The 26,391-nt window shown below is 37.6% G+C and overlaps 1 protein-coding gene across 2 annotated transcripts in view; it reads left to right on the top strand.

The window, feature by feature from the left end:
• LOC145291945 (uncharacterized) overlaps nt 1–26,391 on the top strand; it is a 1,383,621-nt gene that overhangs the window by 517,528 nt on the left and 839,702 nt on the right. For both annotated transcript variants that reach the window (XM_080137871.1, XM_080137870.1), the window contains exon 4: nt 20,261–20,398. In XM_080137871.1, coding sequence (XP_079993997.1) covers nt 20,261–20,398 — 138 coding nt within the window. The remainder of the gene's footprint in view (nt 1–20,260; nt 20,399–26,391) is intronic.

Below are 26,391 nucleotides of genomic sequence, written 5' to 3'. Positions count from 1 at the left end.
GCGAACCAATCACGTTAGAACTGTTTTATAAAATATTCTGAATCTCTAGATTCTTCACTTACACGAGAAAACCATTATACCCTGCTGATCGTGACTGGATTTATTATTTACACGGAAAAGCTTTTCTGACTGGATCGTTGCAGCTATTTTTTTGACAATAAATTTTTTCTATTACACGAATTACTCTATACTCATGACTCTACAACATACGGTGTACTATTTAAAAACTATTCGCATTTCGACTTTTTGGTTCCGGGTTGAAGCTGCTGTGTGAATACTAATCTCAGACACGAAGCTGTGACATATTTAGGCATGAGAAACGAGATGTAGACCACTTCCAGCGATAACGTACTCTATTCACCCAACCATAGACGCATATCCCTTCTATATAAAAGCCAAGTACGTCCAAGGATAGAATACTGTTGCCATATCTGGGCAGGAGCTGCTAAAAACAGCCTATCCTGCCTTGAAAGAGTACAAAATAGACTTCGTGGCTTAGTGGGGGATGCCCTTTTCTCTACCCTGCAACCTCTCTCCCACAGAAGAGACGTTGCGAGCCTATCCTTGTTTTATCGTTATTTCCATGGCAGGTGCTCGTTTGAACTCCAATCTCTGGTCCCCCTTCGCCAATCTTTCACGAAAAACACCCGTCTAGCTGAATCCACTGTGAAAAAATTTCCCTCACTCTATATCTGTGCCTAAATCAAAACGCGGATTCCATGAACAAAGCTTCTTTCTTAGAACTGCACGCCTGTGGAGCTCTGTTCCGTCTGCCTGCTTCCCACCGGACTACAACTTGGATGTCTTCAAGTCCAATGTCAACAAATTCCTAATGAACCGCCCCCTTAAGTAAACACTTCATCAAATCTCCACACTAACGTAATGTACTTGCAATAACCCTTATTCCTGAGTGGCTTCCGGGCCTTGATAAGTGGTGATCACTGTGGTAAAAAAAAAGAAAAAAAGTATGATTCAATTCTGGATAAATAATGCCAACAGTGGTTTTAGATCCCACTTATCGCGCATCCTTTTATAAGAATAAGAAAATTTAGAGGGGGGGTCGAACTTTAAATTGGCAACTCCATTTTCTTTGATCTCAGTTTTGGCAAGTACCAGTTATTTTGAGTTCAGTTTGTTAATCCATCAGATCGTTTAAACAGGACGGAGCTACATACCACGCAGCACGCGATAGGATCAATTTATTGAGAGAAAGGCCAATGTTCCCCGTTACGCCAACTGAAGACCCCTCAACATTTTCTTTAAAAATGACGACATTTATATGTTTTCGGGTATGCTGAAAACAAATATCGCAGAGAAAATTAACGCAGACAAATAGTTTTTAAGATATAAATAACTAATTTGTTGCGTAATTTCTAGTAGTTTTATTTGGCCGCCGTCTTTGTTGTTTTAATGAAATGGTATATTGAGCATGCGCACGTATGCTGCAGTGAGCAGACAGTCTGTGTAGTTAACTCAACGTAATTCCGATACCCGTTCTTAACATGAGGAGGTGGGGTGTATATTCTAAAAGCCGTTCTTTACACGAGGAAGTTGGGGCTGTTTATTTCGAAAGCCGTATTAACATGGGGGTGGGGGTTATTCCGGAAGCCGTTCTTAACATGGGGATATGGGGGTGTTTATTCTGAATAAAATGACGTTGAATAAACGTTTGATACACACATCGTCTGCGCATGCTCACTATCCCATTTCATTGAAACAACAAGCATGGAGGCCAATTCAAACTACTAGAAATTACGATGCATGATTCAGGTATTTATATCTCGAAAAATATTTGTCTGCGCTAATTTTCCCTGCGATATTCGTGTTCAGCATAGTCGAACACTTTTAAAAGTTGATGATTTATCGAAAAAATTTTTAAGGCATCTTTAGGTGGCGTAACGATGAATATTGACAGAGAGAGACATTTGATGAACGAATAATTTCATGAAATAAATCTGCCAACTGGCCACCAGACACAATAGACCACATTGAATACAATATTTGACGCATCTTTGCAACCTTATACGTACGAGACGCGAGGGCATGCCCAAAATTGTATTTAAATTATAAACGCTAAAAATTAATCTTTGGAATGAACAAATATTTGTGTAATAAATCAAGTTTCTGTAATTTATTTTAATTTAATTTTAGCTGTATCTATCCGTCCCCGCTTTTTCTTGTACAAATTGCATTACCCCCCTCACAAATAATGTCCATTAATTGAATCGTTAATTGAATTATAGATATACGGCATAATCACGTTGACACATCGGTTCCCGCCAGATCACAGAAGTTAAGCAACAATGAACATGGTTAATCCTAGATGGGTGGTCGTTTGGGAGTACTAGGCGCTGTATATTGTGGCGGGGCAACACTGCTATAAAATGAAAAGTTAGGCACCTCCTTCCCTTAGCCTGTCTGTGGGAGACCCCTGGGTAAGGTCAAGAACCCGCTTCAGCCCTTCGGTTAGGATAACGTGAGATTAGGGCACCACTTAGATAAATGAATTTGCTATTTGCTATAGATAAACTTCAGTCAAGCACTGGGTTTCAGTTATTATTTTAAAAATTTATTTAAGTGACATTCAGTCAAATAAATATCGCCTGTGAGCCATAAACCTCAATTATATTCAATTACGAATATGACTATGCAATTTTCATTATTGCAGATTATTAGGGCGTGGACTCCTTGATCACACAGCACTTATAAACTTTTATCCTCAAATTGCCTTTGGCCATTGATAAACGGTGAGTCACTAGGAAACAATGTTGCAGACTGTTATACTCATCTTCATTGTTTTTATTGTTTGGTCATGTTTCGGTCAACTCATCCTCTGGCCTTCTTCAAATGATTAACCGCAACAGGATAAAACATTGAATCTTGTAACTGTATGTCCAGCAATTACTATTCTTTTATAATTCTTGTTGCTCTGGTCTGCTTTGGATAGGATTGAAACAGCTATCCAATGCGCTACGGGTCTCGAAAGGTGATTGAGGTTGAATTTTATGGTCTTATAAATCCAATTTTTTGTTCATATTTGGTCTTCCATTGTCGGATCCCGCAACAACTATGGAAAGCAGTAATTACTGTGGAATCCAACCATAAAACTCAGCATTCCTACCCAGTCGCGGTTGACCACTTGCAGAAGGTTAGCGAATGAGTTGACCGAAATCTTTTTTGTCAAAAATACTATTATTAACCAATACGTTTTCTTACATTTAAAACGAAAAAAAAAGTCTCCCATGAAATTGAACATTTCCCAAATTATATTTGCATATTATCTGAACTCAAAAACACGCGGCTTTTTTGTATTTTTTTCTCTTCTAAAGTATGCATTACTTCTAGCTAAAGTTAATACATAACCCTAAAGGTATTACTTCTTAACCGGCTTTTTAAACGAGTTAAAAGTAACCAGACTTTTTCAATTTGATAAAAGTACCATTATAGCATATTTATTATGGGGTGGTCGAACATTCGGAAATTAGATATATAATTCAATGTTGAATTTAAAAGAAATAAATAAAAATACAAAACTCACCAAGACCCCCCCTCGAACACCCAACATACCCTTTAAATATCGGCATAAAAGCAGACCGACTGGCTGGCTGGCATTCCTACTCTTTAAGCTATCGCCTCCAAGCTAAGCCGAACGCTACGGTCACAAAAGCTAAAAAACTTTTCTGTTCGTAACTTTTGCAGCCTACTAATCTAAAAACACTAACATGTCTAGTTTTTAATCTTTTTTCTTTTACCTTATTACAGGTTTGACTTTAATCCTGAATATTTGTCTTGTTTTGACAATGAGTTGACCGAAATCTTTTTTGTCAAAAATACTATTATTAACCAATACGTTTTCTTATATTTAAAACGAAAAAAGTCTCCCATGAAATTGAACATTTCCCAAATTATATTTGCATATTATCTGAACTCAAAAACACGCGGCTTTTTTTTCTCTTCTAAAGTATGCATTACTTCTAGCTAAAGTTAATGCATAACCCTAAAGGTATTACTTCTTAACCAGCTTTTTAAACGAGTTAAAAATAACCAGGCTTTTTCAATTTGATAAAAGTTCCATTATAGCATATTTATTATGGGGTGGAGCTGGAACAGTTTAACATCCCAGCTCGACCTAGATAAAGGCAAAAAGTATCCATGCATTTACATGGGAAGAGAGACTATCTTCAAGTACTATCCTAAGCCAGGAATGGGGCAACGGACTTAAAGTAGATATTAATTTTATTTTATTTTATTTTAGTTTATTTATTTATTTATTTCAATGGAGAGTAGATAATGCATGTGGATGTGTTACGGCAGCTCCAGTAACTCTCGCTTCTCCTTTTTTGTCCTTCAGTCCTCATTTCCAATGAATGATTTTTCTGACAAAGGGTGAAGAAAAAACTGCTTTCCAGGTCGGTAGTACTTTGTAAAGAGTAGTCTGAGATGTAGGACAATTTCTGTTTCTATGTCTATCCTTGTGGTCATGTCACTGGTGTTGGAGGTAAACGTTTCATCTGGGCTGACGTTACCCGCCTGATGGTCAGAGACCCGAACCTTGAGTTAACCACTAAGGAGTCTGTTCTATTAGCAGGTGCAAAGTACCAAGGCTGCTGTATTGCCATTTGGTGAATGGATTCTGGACCATACAGTAGTTTCTGGTAGGGCCTCTCGATGCCATAAGAGTGGGTAATTGTAACGGCTTTACCTTATCATGTGCCACAAAAAAGTTCTTGTCTTTTTCTCTCTTATTTTCCCTCTCTGTCCTGCTCCAACCAAGTCTACCGATCTGCCCCACAAACCCCAAAACCTCAATCATAACAAATCTCCAAAAAAGAAACACGAATAAACCTAGAACCCCATCCACCAACGTAGACCCCCTACTACCAGGTCTCCTTCTCTAACATCAGGGGTCTACGTTCTAACCTTCCAGAGGTTGAAACACAATTACAGGAGACGAAACCGGACATATTCTTTCTAAGTGAAACTGGCATAGGGCCAACCACTTCTCTAGACGAATTCATAATTAAAGGATATTTCAACTTAACATCTAAATCTGACCCCCAATATCGTCATGGGCATGGAATACGTGCCTACATCAAAGATGGCTTTCCATGCGGTAATGATATCTCCAGAGAAGACCCTAATTTACCTTATATGTACTTCCGGGTGGCACTAGCTTACACCACTGCATTTATATTTGCCCTCTATCACCCCCACAACAGTGGGGTTACTATCTTTAAGAGCATATCTGAGAAAATTGACCACATCCTGTCTGCTCATCCTTCGGCTAACATTCACATTTGCAGTGACTTTAATGTCCATAATGTGGAATGGCTGACTCATTCAAATAAAACCGATGACGAGGGGAGGTTTTGTCATGATTTTGCCATTGCCTATGACCTCACTCAGATTGTTCACGAACCCACCGTGTGCCCGATACACCCGGTCAATATGCAAGCCTTCTAGACCTTTTCCTCACAACTTCCCCTGAGCTGTGTTCATGTTCCGTTCTATCTCCTCTAGGATCCTCTGACCACTCTGTTGTAGCAGTTAAGATAAAAATGAAATGTAATAAGTCTTCAGACGTACCTCTCCACTGTACTGTATATCGATACTCTATGGCTGACTGGGATAACTTCCGTATATTCATATCTGACCTACATCTGCATTCCATGTTTAAAAAGGATGTGTCCTCTATAGTATCAAACCTGACCGAATGGTTAATTGTAGGCATAGACCGATTCTTACCATCCAAAAAATTCCAACAAAAACCTAACAGCCAGCCATGGTTCTCCCCTGAATGTGCTGCTGCCATCGCGCACAGAAATCATTTTTTCCATAGCTACCAACGTAATAGATGTACTGAAACTAAAGCTGCTTTCAGGACTGCAAGCAACCACTGTAAAAGAGTAATAAAACATGCAAAAGAGCTATATGCTCAGTCTGTTAAATCCAAAGTAGCTGAGCAGCGGCTTGGTTCCCACCAGTTCTGGCAAATAGCAAACAGGATCTTGAACAGAAGCGTGCGTTCTATCCCAACTATCATCAATGGACCTGAGGTCATCTCGTCAGCATCAGACAAGGCCAGACTATTTGCCAAGAATTTTGCAGCTAATTCTACCCTATGCGACTCCCTGTATTTCCTCCTATAACAGACAACACGCTATGCAACATACAAATATCTGTGCGTGAGGTCGCCAAGGTAATCAAGAACCTTGATTCCAGTAAAGCAACTGGCCCTGATGACATTCCAGTTATAGTGCTGAAAAAGCTCCAACCAGAACTTGCCCCCATACTTACAAAACTGTTTAAGCGTTTCCTTAAGGAGAAGTGCTTTCCAACACCTTGGAAAACCTCATCAGTATGCCCTGTATTTAAGAATTCAGGTGAAAAGTAATCTCCCTCTCAGTAAAGACCAATAAGTCTCCTGTGTGTCATGAGTACGTTGTTGGAATCCATAAAGAAGTAACAACCACCTCAACAGAAACAACTTTCTTAGTGACACACAATATAGTTTCCGCTCTGCAAGATCTACAGCAGATGTGCTAACGGTTATATCCCATAGGATTAGTGAATCTCTTGACAAAGGTTTCCTTTCCAAGGCAATTACTCTTAACATATCGAAGGCCTTCGATAAGGTATGGCATAATGGCCTACTTCACAAGATTTCCAGCTACGGTACTACTGGCAAGGTTTTCTCAATCATTAAATCATTTCTCTCTGATAGGTTCATAAGAGTAGCGGTTGATGGGCAGAAATCAGAGGCCCACAGTATTAATGCTGGAGCCCCCCAGGGGTCCATCCTGGGCCAACTCTCTTCCTGATCTACATCAATGATCTCCCAAAACACATACTTAAATCATTCGTTGACATCTATGCTGATGACACGACCATCTATGGCAACACATCAAAGGCCGTAAATGACAAAGTTCTCTCTAATTCTTTCTCCTCTGATCATGAGTGCGTGGTACAATGGAGGAAGAGGTGGCTGGTCACTTTTAATGCATCCAAAACCAAGCTTCTATCTTTACATCATCAACGCTCTGATCCCCATCTGGCATGAATTGAAATGGATGGCTCTCGTCTAGGAGAAGCCCCGTGTTTTGACAAGCTTCTGGGTTTGTCCTTTACTCCTGATCTGAAATGGAACACTTACATCAAGTCTGTTGCCAAGGTCGCTGGAAACATGGTGGCATCCTTCTACCGCTCCAGAAAATATTTCATTACTAATGCAATTCTCTATCTGTATAAAAGCCAAGTACGTCCAAGGATGAAGTACTGCTGCCACATCTGGGTAGGAGCTGCTAAAAACTGCCGATACTGCCTTGACAGAGTATAAAATAGACTTAGTGGTTTAGTGGGGGATGCCCTTTTCTCTTCCCTGCAAGTTCTCTCCCACAGAAGAGACGTTGCGAGCCTGTCTTTGTTTTATCGTTATTTCCATGGCAGGTGCTTGTCTGAGCTCCAATCCCTTAAGAAACACCCGTCTGGCTGAAACTACTGTCAATAATTTTCCCCACTCTTTATCTGTGCCTAAATCCAAACGTACATTCCATGAGCAAAGCTTCTTTCTTAGAACTGCACGCCAGTGGAACTCCCTGCCGCTTGCCTGTTTCCCACCTGACTACAAATTGGACGTCTTAAAGTCCAACATAAACAAACTCCTGACAAACCGCCCCCTTAAGTAAGACACTCTATCAAAACCCCCAATACTAATGATTACTACAATACTATCTCATTGATTACTGTACACGCAATAACCCTTATCCCTGAGTGGCCTTTGAGCCTTGATAAGTGGTGCCCCCCATGTAAAAAAAAACGTGGTGAAGCAACAAGAGCTATAAAGATGATGATTGAACTCCGCAAAAATTGAATACACGCACCCATCTTTGCTCCGTCACATTTCGTATTCCTGGCGATTTTTGATATTTTAATGTTTTCTATTTCTACTTAGATATTGTATAGGCTTCGTTCTATTTGTAGTGTGCGAATAATAGGGGGCCATTTCTCATTTGCGAGCGTCATTTACATAAAAAAAACCTTAAATTCAGTTTTCTCATCGTATCAGTTATTCGGGAAATCATTTCTTCTTTCTATTTTCGACATCTTTCTATTCATCATTAGTTTTTTGAAAGCAAAACAAAAATGTCTTCCAACTCTCATGGCCATCTTTCCGTTTATTCTACTATTTCGATAAGCAAATCGATAAATTAATCGATGATAACAAATATATCTATAAAAACAAAAACAAATTCGTATTTTTCTAGTGGTGATATTAAGGATCATTCATTCATAAATTCACCCACTCTGTATCGAGCCTAAATCTAAACATGGATTCTTTCCTAGAACTTCCCGCCTGTATAACTCTGTTCCGCTGGTCTGCTTTCCAGCTGACTACAATATTGTTGTCATCAAGTCCAACGTAAACCAGATCTTATTGAATCGTCCTCGTAATAATCACATTATATCAAATTCCCGCTAAAAACGATTACTACATTATTGTCCTAATGAATACAATTCATAAATTCACCCTTATCCTCGAGTGGCCGCCGGGCCTTGATGTATGGTAACCCCTTTGCAAAACAAGCCCGATAGCCATTAGTACCGTGCTCTCGTGTAATGAATGAATGCGTGAATGTAGGATTGACATGAAATTCTTAAAGATAAACTAAAATGACCGAAAAATGGGCTGAAATGACTTAAATAAATAAATAAATAAAAAGTAAATGACTTAGAATAATTTAGTGAACTTAAGGATGATTGAATGCTTAAAAAATAACTAAAATCCTTCAAAAACAACTTGAATGATCTGGAGAATGACTTGAATGGCTTTGGGAGTGACTGGTTGTAAAATGGGTGATCATTTTGCATTAAATTAATGCAGAAAAATGATCCCCCACTTTATATCACAAAGTTACAAACATGTAATAAGAACAGATACTACACTTTGATCTTGGCCAAGAAAAGGGTATTTATTTGCTCCCCTACCGAGCAAATTAGGCACAAGGTCGATTTTTAATGTGAGGAGTGAAGGGGAAATGGGGACCAGCTCCCCGGGGAGTAGGGGAGCTGAATATTGACAATTGGCATGAATGGTTGCCCCTACAGTGACCAAGGTCTCTCATGTGGGGTTTTCCTCACATATGGCCCCTGCCGGAACAGACACTACACCCCGATCTTGGCCAAAAGGCTAAGAAAAGCTTAAAAAGCTAAGAACAGCATCTATTAACAACACACCTTTGATCTTAACCAAAAAGGCCAAGCACAAACGTTTTACGGACAGACCGACCGACAAACCGACGGAGTGACTTATGGAATCGCTTGCACGCGACTAAAAAGTTCGTATGAATCAAATTAATTTAGTTGACATTCGTGATAACTTTCATGTTAGTCCTGGAAACATATACAAAAATCAACAGTTGAAAACACGTCATGTTCAAACCGCTATGACTATGCGATTCCAACAGCAACGTATAAAGGTCTATTACAATTTACATAATGATATGCAAGAAGGATAAAAAGCAACCCTAGGGGAAGTTAGTATTTCCAATGATGCTGGATTAAAACAGAGCTGAGAGTGAAAATATAACGAAATACATAGGTCTTATGTACATGAAAAAAACCCTGGAAATGTAGGAATATCTCCATCATTTTAATAATAATAATAAAAAAACATCCGGACACATAAAAAAAGAATTAAAAACAAACTACCTTGCAAATATACTCGGTGAACCAAGTGAAAATAAGATACAAGGTGTCATCAATAAGTTTCTAGACTTTTACGTATGCGCACTTTTATTGATAGTACAAACACGAAACTCTAGTCCACTTCGAAGTAATCTCCTTCAGCTGCAATGCACTTGTAATACCGTTCCAATTACTTCTGAAAAGCGCAATCAAGTCCTTTTTAATGACCCTCGTCGCATCGTCTTTCATCTCTTCGATTATCTCATGACAACAGCCGCTAAGGTTTTCCTTGAGCTTAAGGAATAAACAAAAGTCATAGTGACCAATGGCTGGACTATAGGGAGGGTGATGAATTGTCTTGATACCCATGTGTGTCAAATACTCTGTAACAAAGTTGGAGCTGTTGAGTGGTGAATTCGCGCAAATCTTCCGCATCTTCACTTCCTCGTGAATAACTGTGTGTAGAGTTTCCACACTGTTATCAAACTTTGCGCCTATTGTCTCTATAAATACACGACTGTCCTTATTTATAAAATTCTTTATTTGGCCAATCAACTCTGATGGTATGATTTCCTTACTCCTCTCGCAACTCCCCTCATCCCCCACAGAGTCCCTGCCTTTATTGAATCTCGTATGCCACTCAATAAATGATGGTCGATTCATGTAAGATGGTCCAACAGTAACCTGAAGCATTCTATACGCTTCTATTGCAGTTTTTCCAAGTTTAAAACAGAATTTTATTGCATAGAGTTCTTCTAAAATGTCCTCGCGTTCAGCTTGAATTTTTTAAATTTGCCAGCTGTTACAATCAGGATTTAGTATGTTGTATTCCAATTCCTGTTGTAGCTGTTCATTTGAACATGGAATCATAAAAATTAGCCCGTCATCTCATAAGATAAATAGCAATAATGTATCGAATTTTCAAGAATTTATTACAATTTTAAATGCATGTACAAAATAGTTGGAAACTTATTTAGAAGCACTTCGTAAAAACAATTTCACTTAAAAGGTGATTAGAATATTGCAAAGATCTATCAGTTGGAATCTATGAATGTCCAACATCTGGTAGGTTGCCTCATCCCCAATTTAAATCAAATGATTATAAACTTGGAAAAAAAAAAGAGAAAGAAGTTGGAAAATAATGCAAAAGGAATCAGCATCAAAGAATTTTTATCTGCATCAACTATAGAATATTTTATATACGCATAGAAGAGTGTTCGGGACTGGTGTCAGATGAATACAAATGCGAAACAAAAACTAAAACAATATGGGATTGAACTTTAATACAAGTGAGTAAACAAACGGAGTGCAATGGTTTCGTAATTGCGTAATCAGTAAACCAAATAAACATTCGGGAGGTTCGTATATGATGGTCTCTTCACGCCAATCACTTCTATTCATGCTCATTGTTTTGTTTCGTGTTTGTTTGTGGGGAAAATAGAGAAAGCTTACCGCAAAAATGTGCTCTTGTCTTACCGTCTGGCATGCGGGCTGAGAAGGAAAAATTAAAGACCCAAGATGGCGACCGTGGTCTTTTAATACCAACGGTCTCGCACAGTTCTCGAAAAATCACGCCCCACACGTGATTTTGAGGTGGGCCCAGATACCTAAAAGCATGAGTGGGCAGAAGCGTTTAGACCAGTCTGGAGTGAATATCGTCAGACTTTTCCGAACCTGTTTACATTGGACTTAAAGGCAACGGGTTAGTAGTCGATCAAGAGGCAAGCCAGCAGAACCGTGTTCCATAGGTGGCCAGTTCTAAAAAAAGAAACGTGTAGAGTGAACATCGTCAGACACTTCCGATTCATCTTTCTCATTTCTTCTGGCCATGGTTCGTCATCAGCCTTGCTAGATTTAGAGCGGTATTGACTTTTTATATTCCGGGTCGGGTCGGGGTGCGATGATCCTATTCAACCAATCAACCTTCGGGCAAGGATCAAAGTGTAGTATCTGTTCCGGCAGATACTGCACTTAAGATAATTTGTACCAGTCAGTGGAGGGGAAACCCTCTATACTGGGACAATTATTATTTTTGGTAACCAGAGTGACCCCTTTTAGGGGAGCTGGTTTTTACCTCACATTAAAAACGGCCTTGTGCCTAATTTGCTCAGTGGGGGAGCAAATAAATACCATCCTATTCAACCAATCACATTAAGCTACATGTCCGGGGAAACCCCAGATACATTTGCGTGTGTGCACTTCACCAATATTACCAGTTTTGTAGTCTGGGACCAAAAATGATATCCATTCACATGACCTCCGGGGTTAATCCCTGTCATTCAGAAGCCATAGTCTAAAGGTGTTCTCCAGGCCAACAAGTACAATCTCGTTATTCTGGCGTTTTCTGTTATTGGATTTTTTAAAACAAAATATATCTCTGGCCTTTCAAACAATAATATATATATATATATTGTGTGTGTGTGTGTGTGTGTGTGTGTGTGTATAACTTTGACAATAAAACAAAATATATATCTATATCTTCTAATTCAAGTGTTTTTGATATCCGCTGTCGTCCGCGATTAATTTAAACAATTTTAGCATATTTACCCGGTCTTTCTCAGGCCCCAGGAGGTCTCAACCTCCCCAATGGGAGCAAATCGCTCCCTCGAGTCGATCACGTTACACTACTATTTTGGACCATGTTTGCAAGGGACAATGCACAGTAATGATGTCGGTGTAAATGACACTTAAACTTCTACATGGGAATACAGTCAGGGTAGCAGAAAACAGGGAAAGAATTCAAAAGTCTAGAAGTCCGAAGGAAGAAGCTATTAAGAGCAAAAAGGTTTTCCGGTATCTAGGGACCTCTACAGTGACAGGGTGAGATTTCGTTGCCAAACAAGTTTATCGGAGATATATACACCGAAAAGGGCACAAGTGCAATGGGTTCATCAGAACACATTCCATTAATATACTTGTAAAACAGACACAGGGATGCAATATTACGACAATGGGTCGTGGGTTGGAGCTTGTTGACAGGAAAGAATTATTAGATTGGACACTCCTTTCCAAGAGGGAGGGATTAGTGGTTGAGACATCCCCCCCCCAGATGTGGAAACAATGCTCCATGCAGAAGCGAATGGCAGATTTGTACAGATACAGGATGCTTTCAGGTGTGAATAAATCTTTATTACAGTTGAGGAAACTCGCCGTATTTTTTCCTGTTCATGTTACCTGTGAATGTTAAGCAGGGGAGTTTGAAGGAAGAGCTGTGACTCAATTTTGATTCATAAATAAAAACATCCTTCACGCAGAAGAAAACAACGGTGACGTTCGATGAGTTTTTTCAAGGTTTTCTTTGGAGAGAATGGATTTAGGAGAGAGACTAAAAACTAAATAATTTATCTCCTTAACTTTCAAAATTAAGAAATGAGTGGGGAAAATGTACAGACATTGAAGTAACACTCGCTGAGAGTATCGGTTTTCTACATCATAGGCCGTGTCTCGTTTGCATGGATTTGACAAACGTTAGTTTTCTGTTGCATGAAAATGTGTTATCATTATCCATTGTCTCTCCATTTTGTCTCCGAAGTTTGACCCTTTGTTCTAGTCTTATCTTTTATTACACCCTGGGATCGATTCTGTTTTAAAACTCTAGGTTGTCCTCATGCCCTCAATGTGAGCCTTGTCAAAATTAATACGAGCTTACTTAATCGTTACACAAGCAAAAATTGCGTAATATGTAGTGTGATATATATTGATTTGCATATAAATAAGGCTTCGTCCCACCCCCCAAACAATATAAAAGCATCAAAGTAAAGAGAGCAGGACAGTTGGGTTCTGACAAGCGAACTAATTTGGTAGGAACGTAAAAAGTAGTACGAACGCTGAGAACTATACATTTTTTCAATTACAAGCTATTTCGGCAGGAAATATAAAGTCGATGCGATCGAGACGAAATTAGGATTCATGAAAATTAGAAGCGTCCAGAAATAGTAGTATTGAACAATTCGCGTCGAACTTTAAAACTTGAAAGTGCCAAACGTTGTTTGAGAGGCTAGTTGTGTCGTACATTGTTTGAGAGACTAGTAGTGTCTGACGTTGTTTAAGGGACTAGTAGAGTCTAACAATGTGTGTAGTTGATATGTCTGCCGATATGGCACGGACTTATGAGATGGTCTTTGAAGATGGGTTGTCGTGTGATATGCATTGATTTTTGTCTAAAGAAAAAAGACAATATAAAATACTAAAGTCGAGAGAGCAAGAGGGTTAAGTTCTAGGAAACGAACTGAGCAGATCGGACCGTAAAAGTACTGCGAACGCTGAGAATTATAATTTTTTTTTCAATTACATAATCGTTACTGACGTAGGGTTCATAACCTGTAACAGAATTAGCAAAAGGATTTACAAAAAAAAAAAAAAAAACTCAAATCAGTCATTTTTTTCTTTTGATGCCAATCAGATCGATAATCGAAATCCATATTCCTTTTCTTTCGTCATAGTTCGGAAATACAGACCAATAAATGTAGACTTAAAGATCGTAATAATAAAAACATCTCAGCTAATGTTTTTTCGAGTGATTCTTGCATCTTACGCAGAGCGTCGGTATTCAACGGGCGAGTTTAACACGACCTTTTTGGTAACGGTAATAACCTAATCCTGAACTTAATGCAAGTCATATGCCTGGACAAGTATTCGTCCAAAAGAAATGTCCGTGATATTGAAGTAGATTTTATCATGCTTATGTTTTTGTTTCTTCTACTTGCATTTTTGCCGGACAAGTGGACTGATCGCTGTTCGTGTTTTTCTATTGAAAAAAAAAATGGCGGATCCGTCTTGATCGGCAGAAAACGTCTTTGTTTAAGATTCACGAAACCCAATTCGGAAAAATATCGCTCTTCATGAAACGCAAGTTTACGTGTTAAAAACGGTGTTTTTGGTTTTCTTTTGCTTCCATCGTGGACATATGCACGAACACACAAATGAAACGAGTGGAGGCAAGGGTAAGGAGGACAGTGTGTGTCTCTGTGCGCGAGAGAAAAGGGAAAGTGGGAACAGGATATATATATATATATATATATATATATATATATATATATATAATGTATGTGTGTGTGTGCGTGCGTGCGTGTGTGTGTGTGAACAGAAAAATAAAAAAATTGAAAGCATATATATATGTATATATTTATATATATGTGTGTGTGTGTGTGTGCACGCGCGTGTGTGTGAACAGAAAAATAAAAAAAATTGAAAGCAAGGGCAGGTAACACAGTGTATGTTTATGTAAGAGAGAGAGAGAGAGAGAGTGAAAGGGAAGAAGAGAGGACGAGAGAAAGAGAGAGGGAGAGAGAGAACGAAACAGATGTGCAAACATAAACGTGAAAGAAGTGGAAGCAAGCGTATGAAAGACTGTTTGAAAGTGAGAGAGTGAGAGCGAGAAAGAGAGAGAGAGAGAAAGTGGATGGGAGAGGAAGATAAAGAGATGGTGAGGAAGATGTGCGAACATACAGATATGAAAACAAGAATATGAGACGAAGAGTGAGTGAGAGATAGAGAGTGAAAGAGATAATGAGTACGAGGGAGAAGCGGACATAGAGAGAGAGATAGTAAGAGAGATAGTAAAGGAGATAGAAAGAGGGTAGGAGACAGAGAGTGAAAAAATAGTGGGAAAACATACTAATATACAAAGAAGTGGAAGCAAGTGCAGGAGACATAACGTGAAACAGTGAGATAGAGAGAAGGGAGGGGGGACTTGTTATCAATGCACATATTGCTGTGCTTCCCTTACCACAGCTACCAGCATCTACAAGTTAGGATTAATGCCGACTTTCGCCAAGGAAAACCAACGTCGTAAGAGCTTGTTCTTCCGTACGCCCCGTTTAACGCTCCTAAATTCACTGACCTTTCAAGGCGTCGAAAGAAATAAAGAAAACTTATCAAGGGATAATACAGAGAATTGCCTGTGATCTGCTGACATAAGGGCCTTGCATGTTCAAGGAAGCCGCTTCTTTGATAAGGCGCGATACATTAAGGACAGGCATTCTAAATGCTGAATACCATTTTCTAACAAATACGCAGCGCAGAATTAGATAAGTGCTTTTCAACCTTTTCAATATAACCATCCATTTCTGCAGATATTTCCTATCATATGATAATGCTGCAAATATTATTGACTAGATCCAATATGTTTTACGCTAATTTTTTTTCTTTCTCGTTTATCAAGACCAGAAAATAACTCGAGGATAAGAGTTAATGCGTGTCAGGTAGCTAGTGGGACAAGACAATGATATTTAAACAAATACATATTAAAAATATCGTCAAGAAGTTAAAAGCTTATGCAACAGGTCTGACTGTGCAGAAAATAGGATAATCTGAAAATGGTGTTTTTGTTTTTACTATGGAGTCCTCATTTATCAAGGCCCAAAAACCACTCAAGTATAAGGTTTAATGAGTCGCCGGTGATCAAACACCGTGATAATTAGTAGTGCCGGAAATTAGGCTAAATTTGTTTATGTAAGAGGGTGGCCTAAAAAAATTATTTCTGTTGGACTTGAAAGCGAACATATTGTAATTAACTAGGAAGCAACCCTGCAGAATTGTGTTTCATAGGCGGGTAGTTCTACGAAAGAAGCTTTGCCTGTAGAATTTTCGTTATAGAGTAAGGAAAATTGCTGACAGTGTTCGTAGCTAAAAGATGTTTTTTTTGTGAATATTATACAAGAATACAACCACTATCATCTATTTCCTCTGATCGATAACTGTGCCTATAATTAAACAAAAATTCTACAGGAAAAGCTTATTTCGTAGAACTGCCGCCTGTGGAACACAATATCGCCGGGATGCTTCCTGGCTAACTACAATAAGTTCGCGTTCAAGTCCAATAGAAACAAGTTTCTTTTGAGCTGAACCTCAATCATTACGGATTATCACGATGTTTTTTTTTTTTTTTGAAATTTCTTTGAAAAGAAATGTATGATGAATTCGATTGCACAAGTCGATTTTTTTTCTTTTTAGAATGGAAGTAACCGCTTATTAAGGCCCAAAAGCTGCTCAAGGATAAGACTTAATGCGTGTCAGGTTGCCGGTGAGACACTACAGTGATGTTTAAAAAACTATAAAAGAATCGCTAAGAAATTGAAATCTGATGTAACAGGCAAGAATTGGCTTAAAAAGTATACTCTGGAAATAGCGGTTTTTTTGTACTAGGGAGTCGCCACTTATTAAGGCCAAAAGGTCACTCAAGTACAAGATTTAATAAGTGTCAATTCGAAGAAAAAAAAACATCGTGATAATTCGTAATGATTGAGGTTCAGCTCAAAAGAAACTTGTTTATATTGGACTTGAACCCGAACTTATTGTAGTAAGCCAGGAAGCATCCCGGCGATATTGTGTTCCACAGGCGGTAGTTCTACGAAATAAGCTTTTCCTGTAGAATTTTTGTTTAATTATAGGCACAGTTATAGATCAGAGGAAATAGATGATAGTGATTGTAGGTAGAAGAGCGTTTATTGTGGATGTTTTACAATAAAGATAATCTTTGTAGAGAGTATATGGCGGGTTCCACTGCAAAACGCGATAAATCCGATTAATATTAAACAAACTAAAACACGAAAGAAGCAATGGACCAAACATAAAGTTCAACTTTAAAAAGTGAATATTATTGTTGTCAGTAGGGGAAAACGTACGTATGAATATATATAGCAAAGATTAGGAACTCCTGATTTCTGGAAAATCTATAACAATGTAGTAAAAAACAGGTGATCAACAATTTCCCTAGTATCCAACAATCTTTAAGTGGGTTGCATGGCAACCGAGAAGGCCAATGTGCTTGCCGGTCGGTTTACATTCAATTCTACTTTAGAACCAGCAAACAGCCCCCTCCTTAATTTCCTTTGCGGGTTAACACCACACTAACGTATCTAAAAATCGCCAAATACACGATATTATAAAAGCTAGGCACCTTAAAGCATGTGAACCTAATCTCATCCCGGATGTACTATTTAAAATATGTTCCGCTGAGTTTGTATCAGCTCTCTCCAAACTTTTCATCAATTGCTTTAACAAATTTTGCTTTCCTGACTGCTCGAAAACTGCTTCTGTTGTACAAGTTTACAGACATTCTTGCGAAAGAACCGATTATATTTTCGCCTCTTCAACCCTTTCCTCTTTTCGCCAAAATATTTGAGTCCATAGTTAATCAAGTTTTAGTCCACTACCTCACAGCTGCTAAACTTCTGTCCAACTAACACTATGGCTTTAGGCAAGCCCGTTGTACTGCAGATATCTTAACTGTAATCTCCGAACGAATATCCCATGCATTGGATAAGGAAGGGGATGCTAGGGCAGTAGCTCTAGGCATATCTAAGGCCTTTCATAGGATATAGCACGATGGTCTTCTCAGGGAAATCAGATCCTGTTATTACTGGATGAATATTTAACATAATAAATCCTTAAATAAGAGAAAGAATCCAGGTTGACCTCTTTGGTCAATATGGTATAAATGCGTGCGTACCTCAGGGTGTTGATTCTTTGACCTTTATTATCTGATATTCATGAATGACTTTCCTGGTCAAATTGTCTCTTAGATAAGTATATTTAATGAACATTTAATTTCACGAAAAACACCCGTCTAGCTGAATCCACTGTGAAAAATTTCCCCCATTCTATATCTGTGCCTAAATCAAAACGCGGATTCCATGAACAAAGCTTCTTTCTTAGAACTGCACGCCTGTGGAACTCTGTTCCGTCTGCCTGCTTCCATCCGGACTACAACTTGGATGTCTTCAAGTCCAATGTTAACAAATTCCTAATGAACCGCCCCCTTAATTAAACACTTCATCAAATCTCCACACTAACGTAATGTACTTACAATAACCCTTATCCCTGAGTGGCTTCCGGGCCTTGATAAGTGGTGATCACTGTGTAAAAAAAAACACAGCAAGCTCTATAACAGACACAGGAGGGAAGCGAATGAACACATATCAAACGAAATGGTTGAACACTTAGATGAAAACCTCCAGTCCGTAGTGAAATAGGGACAATAATAAATGGTAATATTCAATGCTGTGAAGACTAAGATTTTTTTACTTTAATAAGAAACCTTTTTAACGATTAATAGACATAGCTTATGATACATTACCTGTAAATTATTCGTTCAAACTCCTCGGCTTAACTTCTACAGAATACATGAATTAGAATAGATATACCGAGGGCATTACCAAGGCTGATGCAAAGAAAGTGGGTTCTCTCTGCCGTGCTAGAAAATTACTTACGCCTGAAAGTACCCCGTACCTCTACAAGATCACCATTCGCCTAAGTATGGAGTATTGTCACATTTGAGCTGGTGCATCTGCTACTAGTCTCTCACTCTTAGGCAGGGTTCAAAGAGAGTCACCAACCTAATAGGCCCCACACTGTCAGCTAGGATTAAACCTCTGTCCTGTCGACGAAATGTTGCATCCCGCTGTCTGTTTTACAAGTATTTTAATTGTAAGTACACTGACCAACTAAATGCTTGTGTATTCTCTCTATGTAAATATCCTCCGACAAACTCGACAAGCAGCAAAATTCCACCCTTACACAATAGAGATCCCCAGATGCCTAAAAAGCCTTCCACTCTAATAGCCTACTCCCTAGGACTGCTAGACTTTGGAATTACCTTTTGAGCTCCTGCTTCCTGACTGTACTGACATGCCGAAGTTCAAGTGTAATGTAAACAGACATCTTACTGCTCAACTCCCAACAACTTAACCCTTCAAAATATGTCCCAGATAGTAGCCTGGTACATCAGTGGCACTGTACCTTGTTTAGATTGAATATGCAATACGTATATATATATATATATATATATATATAGGAACAGACCGAGTTATGTGTTCATCATCGTTTCATCTTTATTTCGAGACTTCCTCTGGATGAATGAGACGAAGAAAGCAAAAACACCAGTACAAATATTTGAAAATGTTTCAAGTGCAAAGTGTGACGCTGTTCTATTTAAGAAACGGAAAAAGACGTTGGAAATTCAAAAAAAAGGAGAGGAGCTTGCGTTGTTAAAGAGAGGGAGATTTTTAATAATGTCATATAGTCGTTAATATGTTTTTAAAAGATATGAACGCAGTTAATATTCTTTCTGGAAAAATATGTCTGTTAAAATTCAAATATAGGTGTGTAACAGAAATGAAATGAGTGTGTTTTTGTTATGTAATTTTTTGAATGAGATTATATGTATTAATTATTACAGGGGGTGTTTCTATGGTGTGAGAAGGTTAACCTCTGTCTACAATTAAATTATATTCTTTTAATAAGTTTACTTATCAATGGCGCTACGTTACAGAAATCTGCACGTTCTTTAATTGTGCTTGAATTTGCGATAAGAACTGATTTAAGAAATCTTCAGCGCGGTTTATTTGAAATAAATGTATCTATTTCTTGCTTGTTTAAAGTCAAAGGTGTGATTATGCTGCAATGAATAAGAGAAACATGCACTTAGAGAATTGCTATTTTTGATATCTCTTTTATGTTCATTGAGCCTTTTTAAGTTCGATTTAGTCCCTGTTATTTTCTAAAAACATCAGGTCTCTTGTTTGTGGTTTCTTTTGACTAATAAATATTTGCTTTTATGCGTTTTTTTTTCTAGCTGCTGGATGTCGGCGACTTAGAAATCTTTATGTGAGACTTCGAGGAACAAAACAGAATTGCAAGGGAAATGTCTTCAGTCCACCAAGAAGTATTTTCATGAGAGGAAGCACCAGTTTGCTGGTTATGTCCTCCGCAAGTAAGTACATAAAATATATTTTAACCAATAGTTATATATATATATATATATATATATATATATATATATATATATATATATATATATAGAGAGAGAGAGAGAGAGAGAGAGAGAGAGAGAGATGAAAACGTAACAAACCAAGTAATATGTTCATCAACGTTTCGTTTTTTCAAGACTTTTTCCGGATGAATAATTATTAAGTTATGAAAATATATATGGCAATTAAGCTATACAGAATATTCCACATTTCATTGTCGTGAGAATTCGCCAGGCTTATGCGAAAAGTTGTGGTTATCGCGCATTTTTATATACGCAAATGCTATTAAATTTTCTAGTTAGCCAATCAGCTTCCTAGTTTCCACCGCGCCAATCCTAATCAGCTAATGGGCGGGCACTTATAGGACAAAAGTACAGTTGATCTCAGACTCACCCCGTCCCTTTGTGTGTTTACTGGGAAGTGTAGATATCTGTTTGCTGTAGTAACCTGAACTACTTTCGACATAGGTGTAGTTAGATGTTTTATTTTTGTGTAGTCTTTATTTCGAATATTACGTTATTTAAAAAAAATGTTTTGTATATATATATATATATATATATATATATATATATATACAAAAAAAATTATATATATATATACAAAAAAAATTATATATATATATATATATATATATATATATATATAGAGAGAGAGAGAGAGAGAGAGAGAGAATTATTTTGGAATCTATGTTTATTTTATTTTACTTTTTATTTTATTTTTATTTTATTTTCCTATTCATCTATTTATTTTTTATTGTTATAGTCAATTTTAAAATTATTTTGTATTGCTATCCTAGAGTAAAGTTTATCCTGGACACAGTTGTTCGCTATTTCTATTCTACAGTTTAATAGATGTTAAAGTTCTTTAAAGAATAAGATAGCGAATTTTTTTCACTCAGGCCTAATCTACATGGATCGTGTAGGTCCCTACATGTACTTGCTTGTCTTACTATTTTCTATTCGACTATCGGCGAACGCCCACTTTCTTTGAGTTCCCAGTATTTGTTTGCTAGAGTTGTTTTCATTCGGTTTTTTATTATTATATTTTTAACGTACTTTTATGGTCATAATATCTGGTTTTAAAATCTAAGGCAGTCATACTCACGTAAAGTACTCATGATTACTTAAGTTATTCACATAAATTAATATACGAAAGCATAAATTTATGCGTAAACTTTAAGTACTTATTTCAACAGTGCTCAATACATAGGTAGAGCTAGGTAGTAAGTTACAAAATATATATGGCAATTAAGCTACACAAAATATTCCGTGTTTCATCCACGCTAGGATTCGGTGTAGCCTAATTGCCATATATATTTTTATATAATTTTATAGCAAGCCCCACTCGCCCCAATGGTTTACTTCTACTTGCGCAACTGCCATTGCTCAAAGGCAGCATGCGTACCACAGATTTAACCGACATACGTCTACTTCAAACAGACAGAAGTATATAGAAACTAGAATTAACTGTCAGAAAAGAAATAGTGACAGATAGAATTTACTGAAACCATAAAAAACGCATCGGAGCACAAAAATTAGGAACTCGTGACTTCTGGAAAATCTACAACAGTGTAGTAAATAATGGCAATCAACAACTCTCCCACAAACCAACAATCAGCTACTAGTCTCTAGCTCCTAGACAAGATTCAAAAGAGCGTTGCCAATCTGATAGGTCCTGAATTGTCATCTAATCTTCAGCCTCTGTCCCATCGACGAAATGTTGCATCCCTCTGCCTGTTCTACAAGCATTTTAACGGTGAATGCTCTGACGAACTGCAAGCACTTGTTCCCCTACGACGTAAACACCCTCGACAAACCCGACAGGCAGCTAAATACCACCTCTACACAGTAGAGATCCCTAAATGTAAAAGATCTTTCGACTCAACTAGTTTCTTCCCCAGAACCGTTAGACATTGTTATTCCATTCCAGGTTCCTGCTTCCCCAACTGTACTGACATGCAGAAGTTCAAGTGTAACGTGGATCGACATCTTGCTGCTCAACTCCCTACATAGTACCCAGGTAGCTCTTGCCTTTGATAGTAGCCCTCTACACCAAAGTGTCAATGTGCCTTGTTTGGGGTGAAAATGTAATTTAAAAAAATTAAATAACTTACTCTCTCTCTCTCTAACTATATATATATAAATGGCGCCCGGCATTGCCTGGTCGTAAAATACGATTAAATATGATATTTTGATTAATGCAGATTCGTATTTATTATTATATTATATTAAACCCAATATATAGTAATGAATTAAAAAGTTTAAGGAAAAGAAATCGAAGCCAAAACGTTTAGCTTACTTTTTTTTTTTTACCTCTGTCGCAAATGACTGAGCTATTAAGACATATTTGCTGCAAGGCTAAAATGTTAAGCTTGAGCCAATAGCTGCTACGTTATGCATGCATAAACGGTTTTTTATGTTAAAAACGACAACAATCAATTAAGGCTCTGAATTGATCGTTGTCAACATCCGATAGCCGACCGCTACGTTCATCATCTTGAAGACTCTTGTTGTCGCCACGAAAATTCTTAAGCCACAATTTTGATCTGCGTTCAGTAGTGTTTTTAGACAAGCACTTCGTTGATATCGCGAGCTGTTTCAGCTGCTTTCCGACCTAGCTGGAATTAAAATAAGACAGGTGAAGCATGTATGGTCACCGTGAGTGCACAGTAAACGAGACACAAAAAATGTAACTTAGATCAGCATTGCCCCCCCCTTTAGCCCGAAAAGTACCTAAGGGACGTCAAATCCTGATGAAAATGAACAAACGGTGCAGTTTTAGGCCTTAACATATATAAATTTGAGTTCTGCACCATGCAAAAAAAGAAATGACTATGTCCATCATCTGCCCCCTCTCTCATTTAGCTCCAAAAGTCGCCAAGGCCTTAATATATTTAAATTTGAGTTCAGCACAATGCAAAACTGCTAAATAGACATACAGAGAAAATTTTGAACAAATATGGTAAACTCGTACACAAAATGGAGCGCACAAAAAAGCGCCTGGGCACACCCAGGATTTATTGCGAAGTATATTGAAGTATAGGCAAACAGAATTATATAGAAATCAGTTAGTTACAACTTTTCAGAAAGTTTTATAAAAATCCAAAGCATCAGTTTTTAATAAGCATAAAGGTTTCAATTTTAGCCATTTTAACCCGAAAGGCACCCCTAGGAAACCGTAGGTTTCCAGGAAAATCCGTTCTGTTTATTTTTTTACTCATACCATGTTTAATGTTTGTACAAAATTTCCAAAAGTTTCGAGGCGTAGTTATTAATAAAAGTGCGGACAGACGAACGGATGAACGGACAGCGGTGAATTTACAGGTCCACCCTTCTTTTGTTGGGGGACCAAAAATTGGGCGAATTTGCTTTATTTCCATCTGGTAATCAACGTTCTGAAAAAAGACATACTTGTTTAAAACCGATTGTAATTTAAATGATTAGATAGGGCGAAAAATGTCCTTTAAATGGTATATAAAATAAATGTATTATAATCAATACTTATTTGAAAATATATAATTTGACATCAAAATTATAAATTCAGCAAGAACTTTAACATCAACCTGATATTACAGAATCTATTCACTATTAAATATCATATTGTACCTAATTGTTATATTTGCAAATAACGTATAAGACAATACAAATGAAGACTCAACAAAAAAAGGTAGATGAATAAGAAGTGTATTAGGAAAAGTATATTTACAGTATATTTACATAATGGTTGTCAGGTAAGAGAGTCTTGGCCGGAGCACATGTCTGCTCTCGGCTCGGCCTTCGGTGGCTTCTGGTTAACACACACTCAGACTAACCGAGTCTTTTTATTTATGTGTAATATTATCCATATATATAAATGAGTGGGTGCCACCACAACACTAATATATATCACTGATTTCAAAAGTAAAAGAATAATATTGGCGTCATCAGCTAGAATAAAAAGCAAAGCACTGAAATTAACAAGAAATAGTAATCATACACCAAACATTGTTTATAACGAGTAAAATCTTTGCTTGGATGGATGAATGACGTGTATAGAAATATGTTGACACGTTAAAATGAGAACTGTTCATTTTAACTTGCCGACTTATTTCTATTACTTTTCCCAAGCTGAAATTTATTCATAGCCTGAAGTGGTTTAATGATAAATCTTTCTTATCTATCTTCCGATAGATCAAACGGTATGGTAAAGTGGTAACGTCACCAGCTCTGAGGGCTACAGTTTCGGTTTCGATTCTAACTGATCGAACTCAAATACTTTTTTTAACTTTTGGAATCAAAACTCTATAATAATATATACGAATTTTGGACAAATTAAAATATATTTAAGCGAATTTTACGACCGGGCAAAGTCAGGCGCCCCCTAGTTGTTATAATAAATAAATTAAAACGTTATTCTATTCGTTTTAGTTATTTAAATATTTAGGTTATCAGAATATTTAGGGGAAAAAAAAACAAAACAAAAAAAAACAAAAAAGAAAACGTCAGGTAAGTAACTGTGGACTTTCCTCGGGTCCCGTTCTCGTAAACAAATAATAACCTATCGGATGAGTTACGAACGCAATATTCAATCGTCCAATCATCTCCAAAGAAAGCGCCTCGGAGATCGATATCAGAATTATCAATCACAACTTTCTTTCTGACAAGGTGACGATTACCCTCTTCCGTGGTTTGATTGTATTATGGCCGTGTAGGTGAGTGGGCGGACCCATTTTCTATAATCAATCGTTTCCGAACAACTGAACACATGGCGAGGGATTTGTCCAATGAAGCAAGCCCGACCAACATCAAAGGCAATTTTTTCTTTCCGCTTGGGACCAACTTGGGCGAACATTCGCTGGCACGCATACACGGACAAAACAAAAGATACAAGGAGAGGTGGAAGCCTCATTAAGTTCGACCATTAACAACATCGGGTAGCCATATTCAAAATTGCATGAACGTCACCGTCGAGGGCTGGTTTCCACCCTATCCAATTAAATTAGCTCGCCTTCTTAGATGCAGTCCCATTTGCAATTTCCCAGTAAGTGTGGAGCCAGCAGATAGCTCTTTAGAATGAACTAAAATCCCTCGGTATTACCCGGGAACGAATAAAAACAACTGTATACTACTATTGTTATATATTTGGAACCCTACGCCATTAAATATCGATTATGGTTGCTAGGATGAGTTTTGGTAAGTGTCACATTGGTGATTGTCAGGATAACCTAGACAAACGAAAATCTACAGTGAGACAGATGATGTAATTTGAGACGGAGGCCAAAGTTCAAACTACCTCGACGAAACAGTTAAACAGAGACAATTTGAGATAATGTTGTGTTTTCGATCAAGAGAAACAACAGATTCTTATTGTTGGGTAGTTTTTGACCTTGAATTATTATTAGTTTCATTTTACTCCTTGCATAAAATGGCTTATCGCCTTTTCTGGAGCTATTTACATTAAAAAGAATCGTCTAAGATATTTACAAGTTATTTTATTCACCTCTCCCCCAGAAAGTTAGATACAAGGTCAGGTTTGAGGTCGTGGAACTTTTTTTTTTCTTTGTGAAACGAACTGCATTCGAACTTGGCGCACCTAGGTTTAAGTCCATGGCGTTAACCACTTATCCATTTCTCTCGTGCGATGCACATTTAGATAGTCAAACCGGGGATAGTTCAAAATTCAAAACGCGTTTATCAAAGCTTGTGAGCAGGTGGAAATGTCACGAGTACAGACGATTAAACAGAGAAACGAAGAAAAGCCACGCAACTGGTAACCATGACTACAAGACGTTATAGCAGCTAGTTCTCTGGAACTGCACTTTGATTATTTCTTTGTCTATGAAAGGGAACACAGAGAACCAATGGCAGACAATTAAATCTATAATCCAATCATGTTATTTTATTATCCATTATTATTAGGGTTTGTACGATTCATCGTAATCGAGAAACCCTATTGTAATAAGAAAATTGATAGTGTG

Source organism: Euprymna scolopes, chromosome 13 (assembly GCF_053919585.1).
Source record: "Euprymna scolopes isolate OS-2025 chromosome 13, ASM5391958v1, whole genome shotgun sequence".
In the NCBI taxonomy this organism is placed as follows: domain Eukaryota; kingdom Metazoa; phylum Mollusca; class Cephalopoda; order Sepiida; family Sepiolidae; genus Euprymna; species Euprymna scolopes.
Note: the sequence above shows the minus strand (reverse complement) of the source record. Positions and strands in the feature narration are given on the sequence as shown.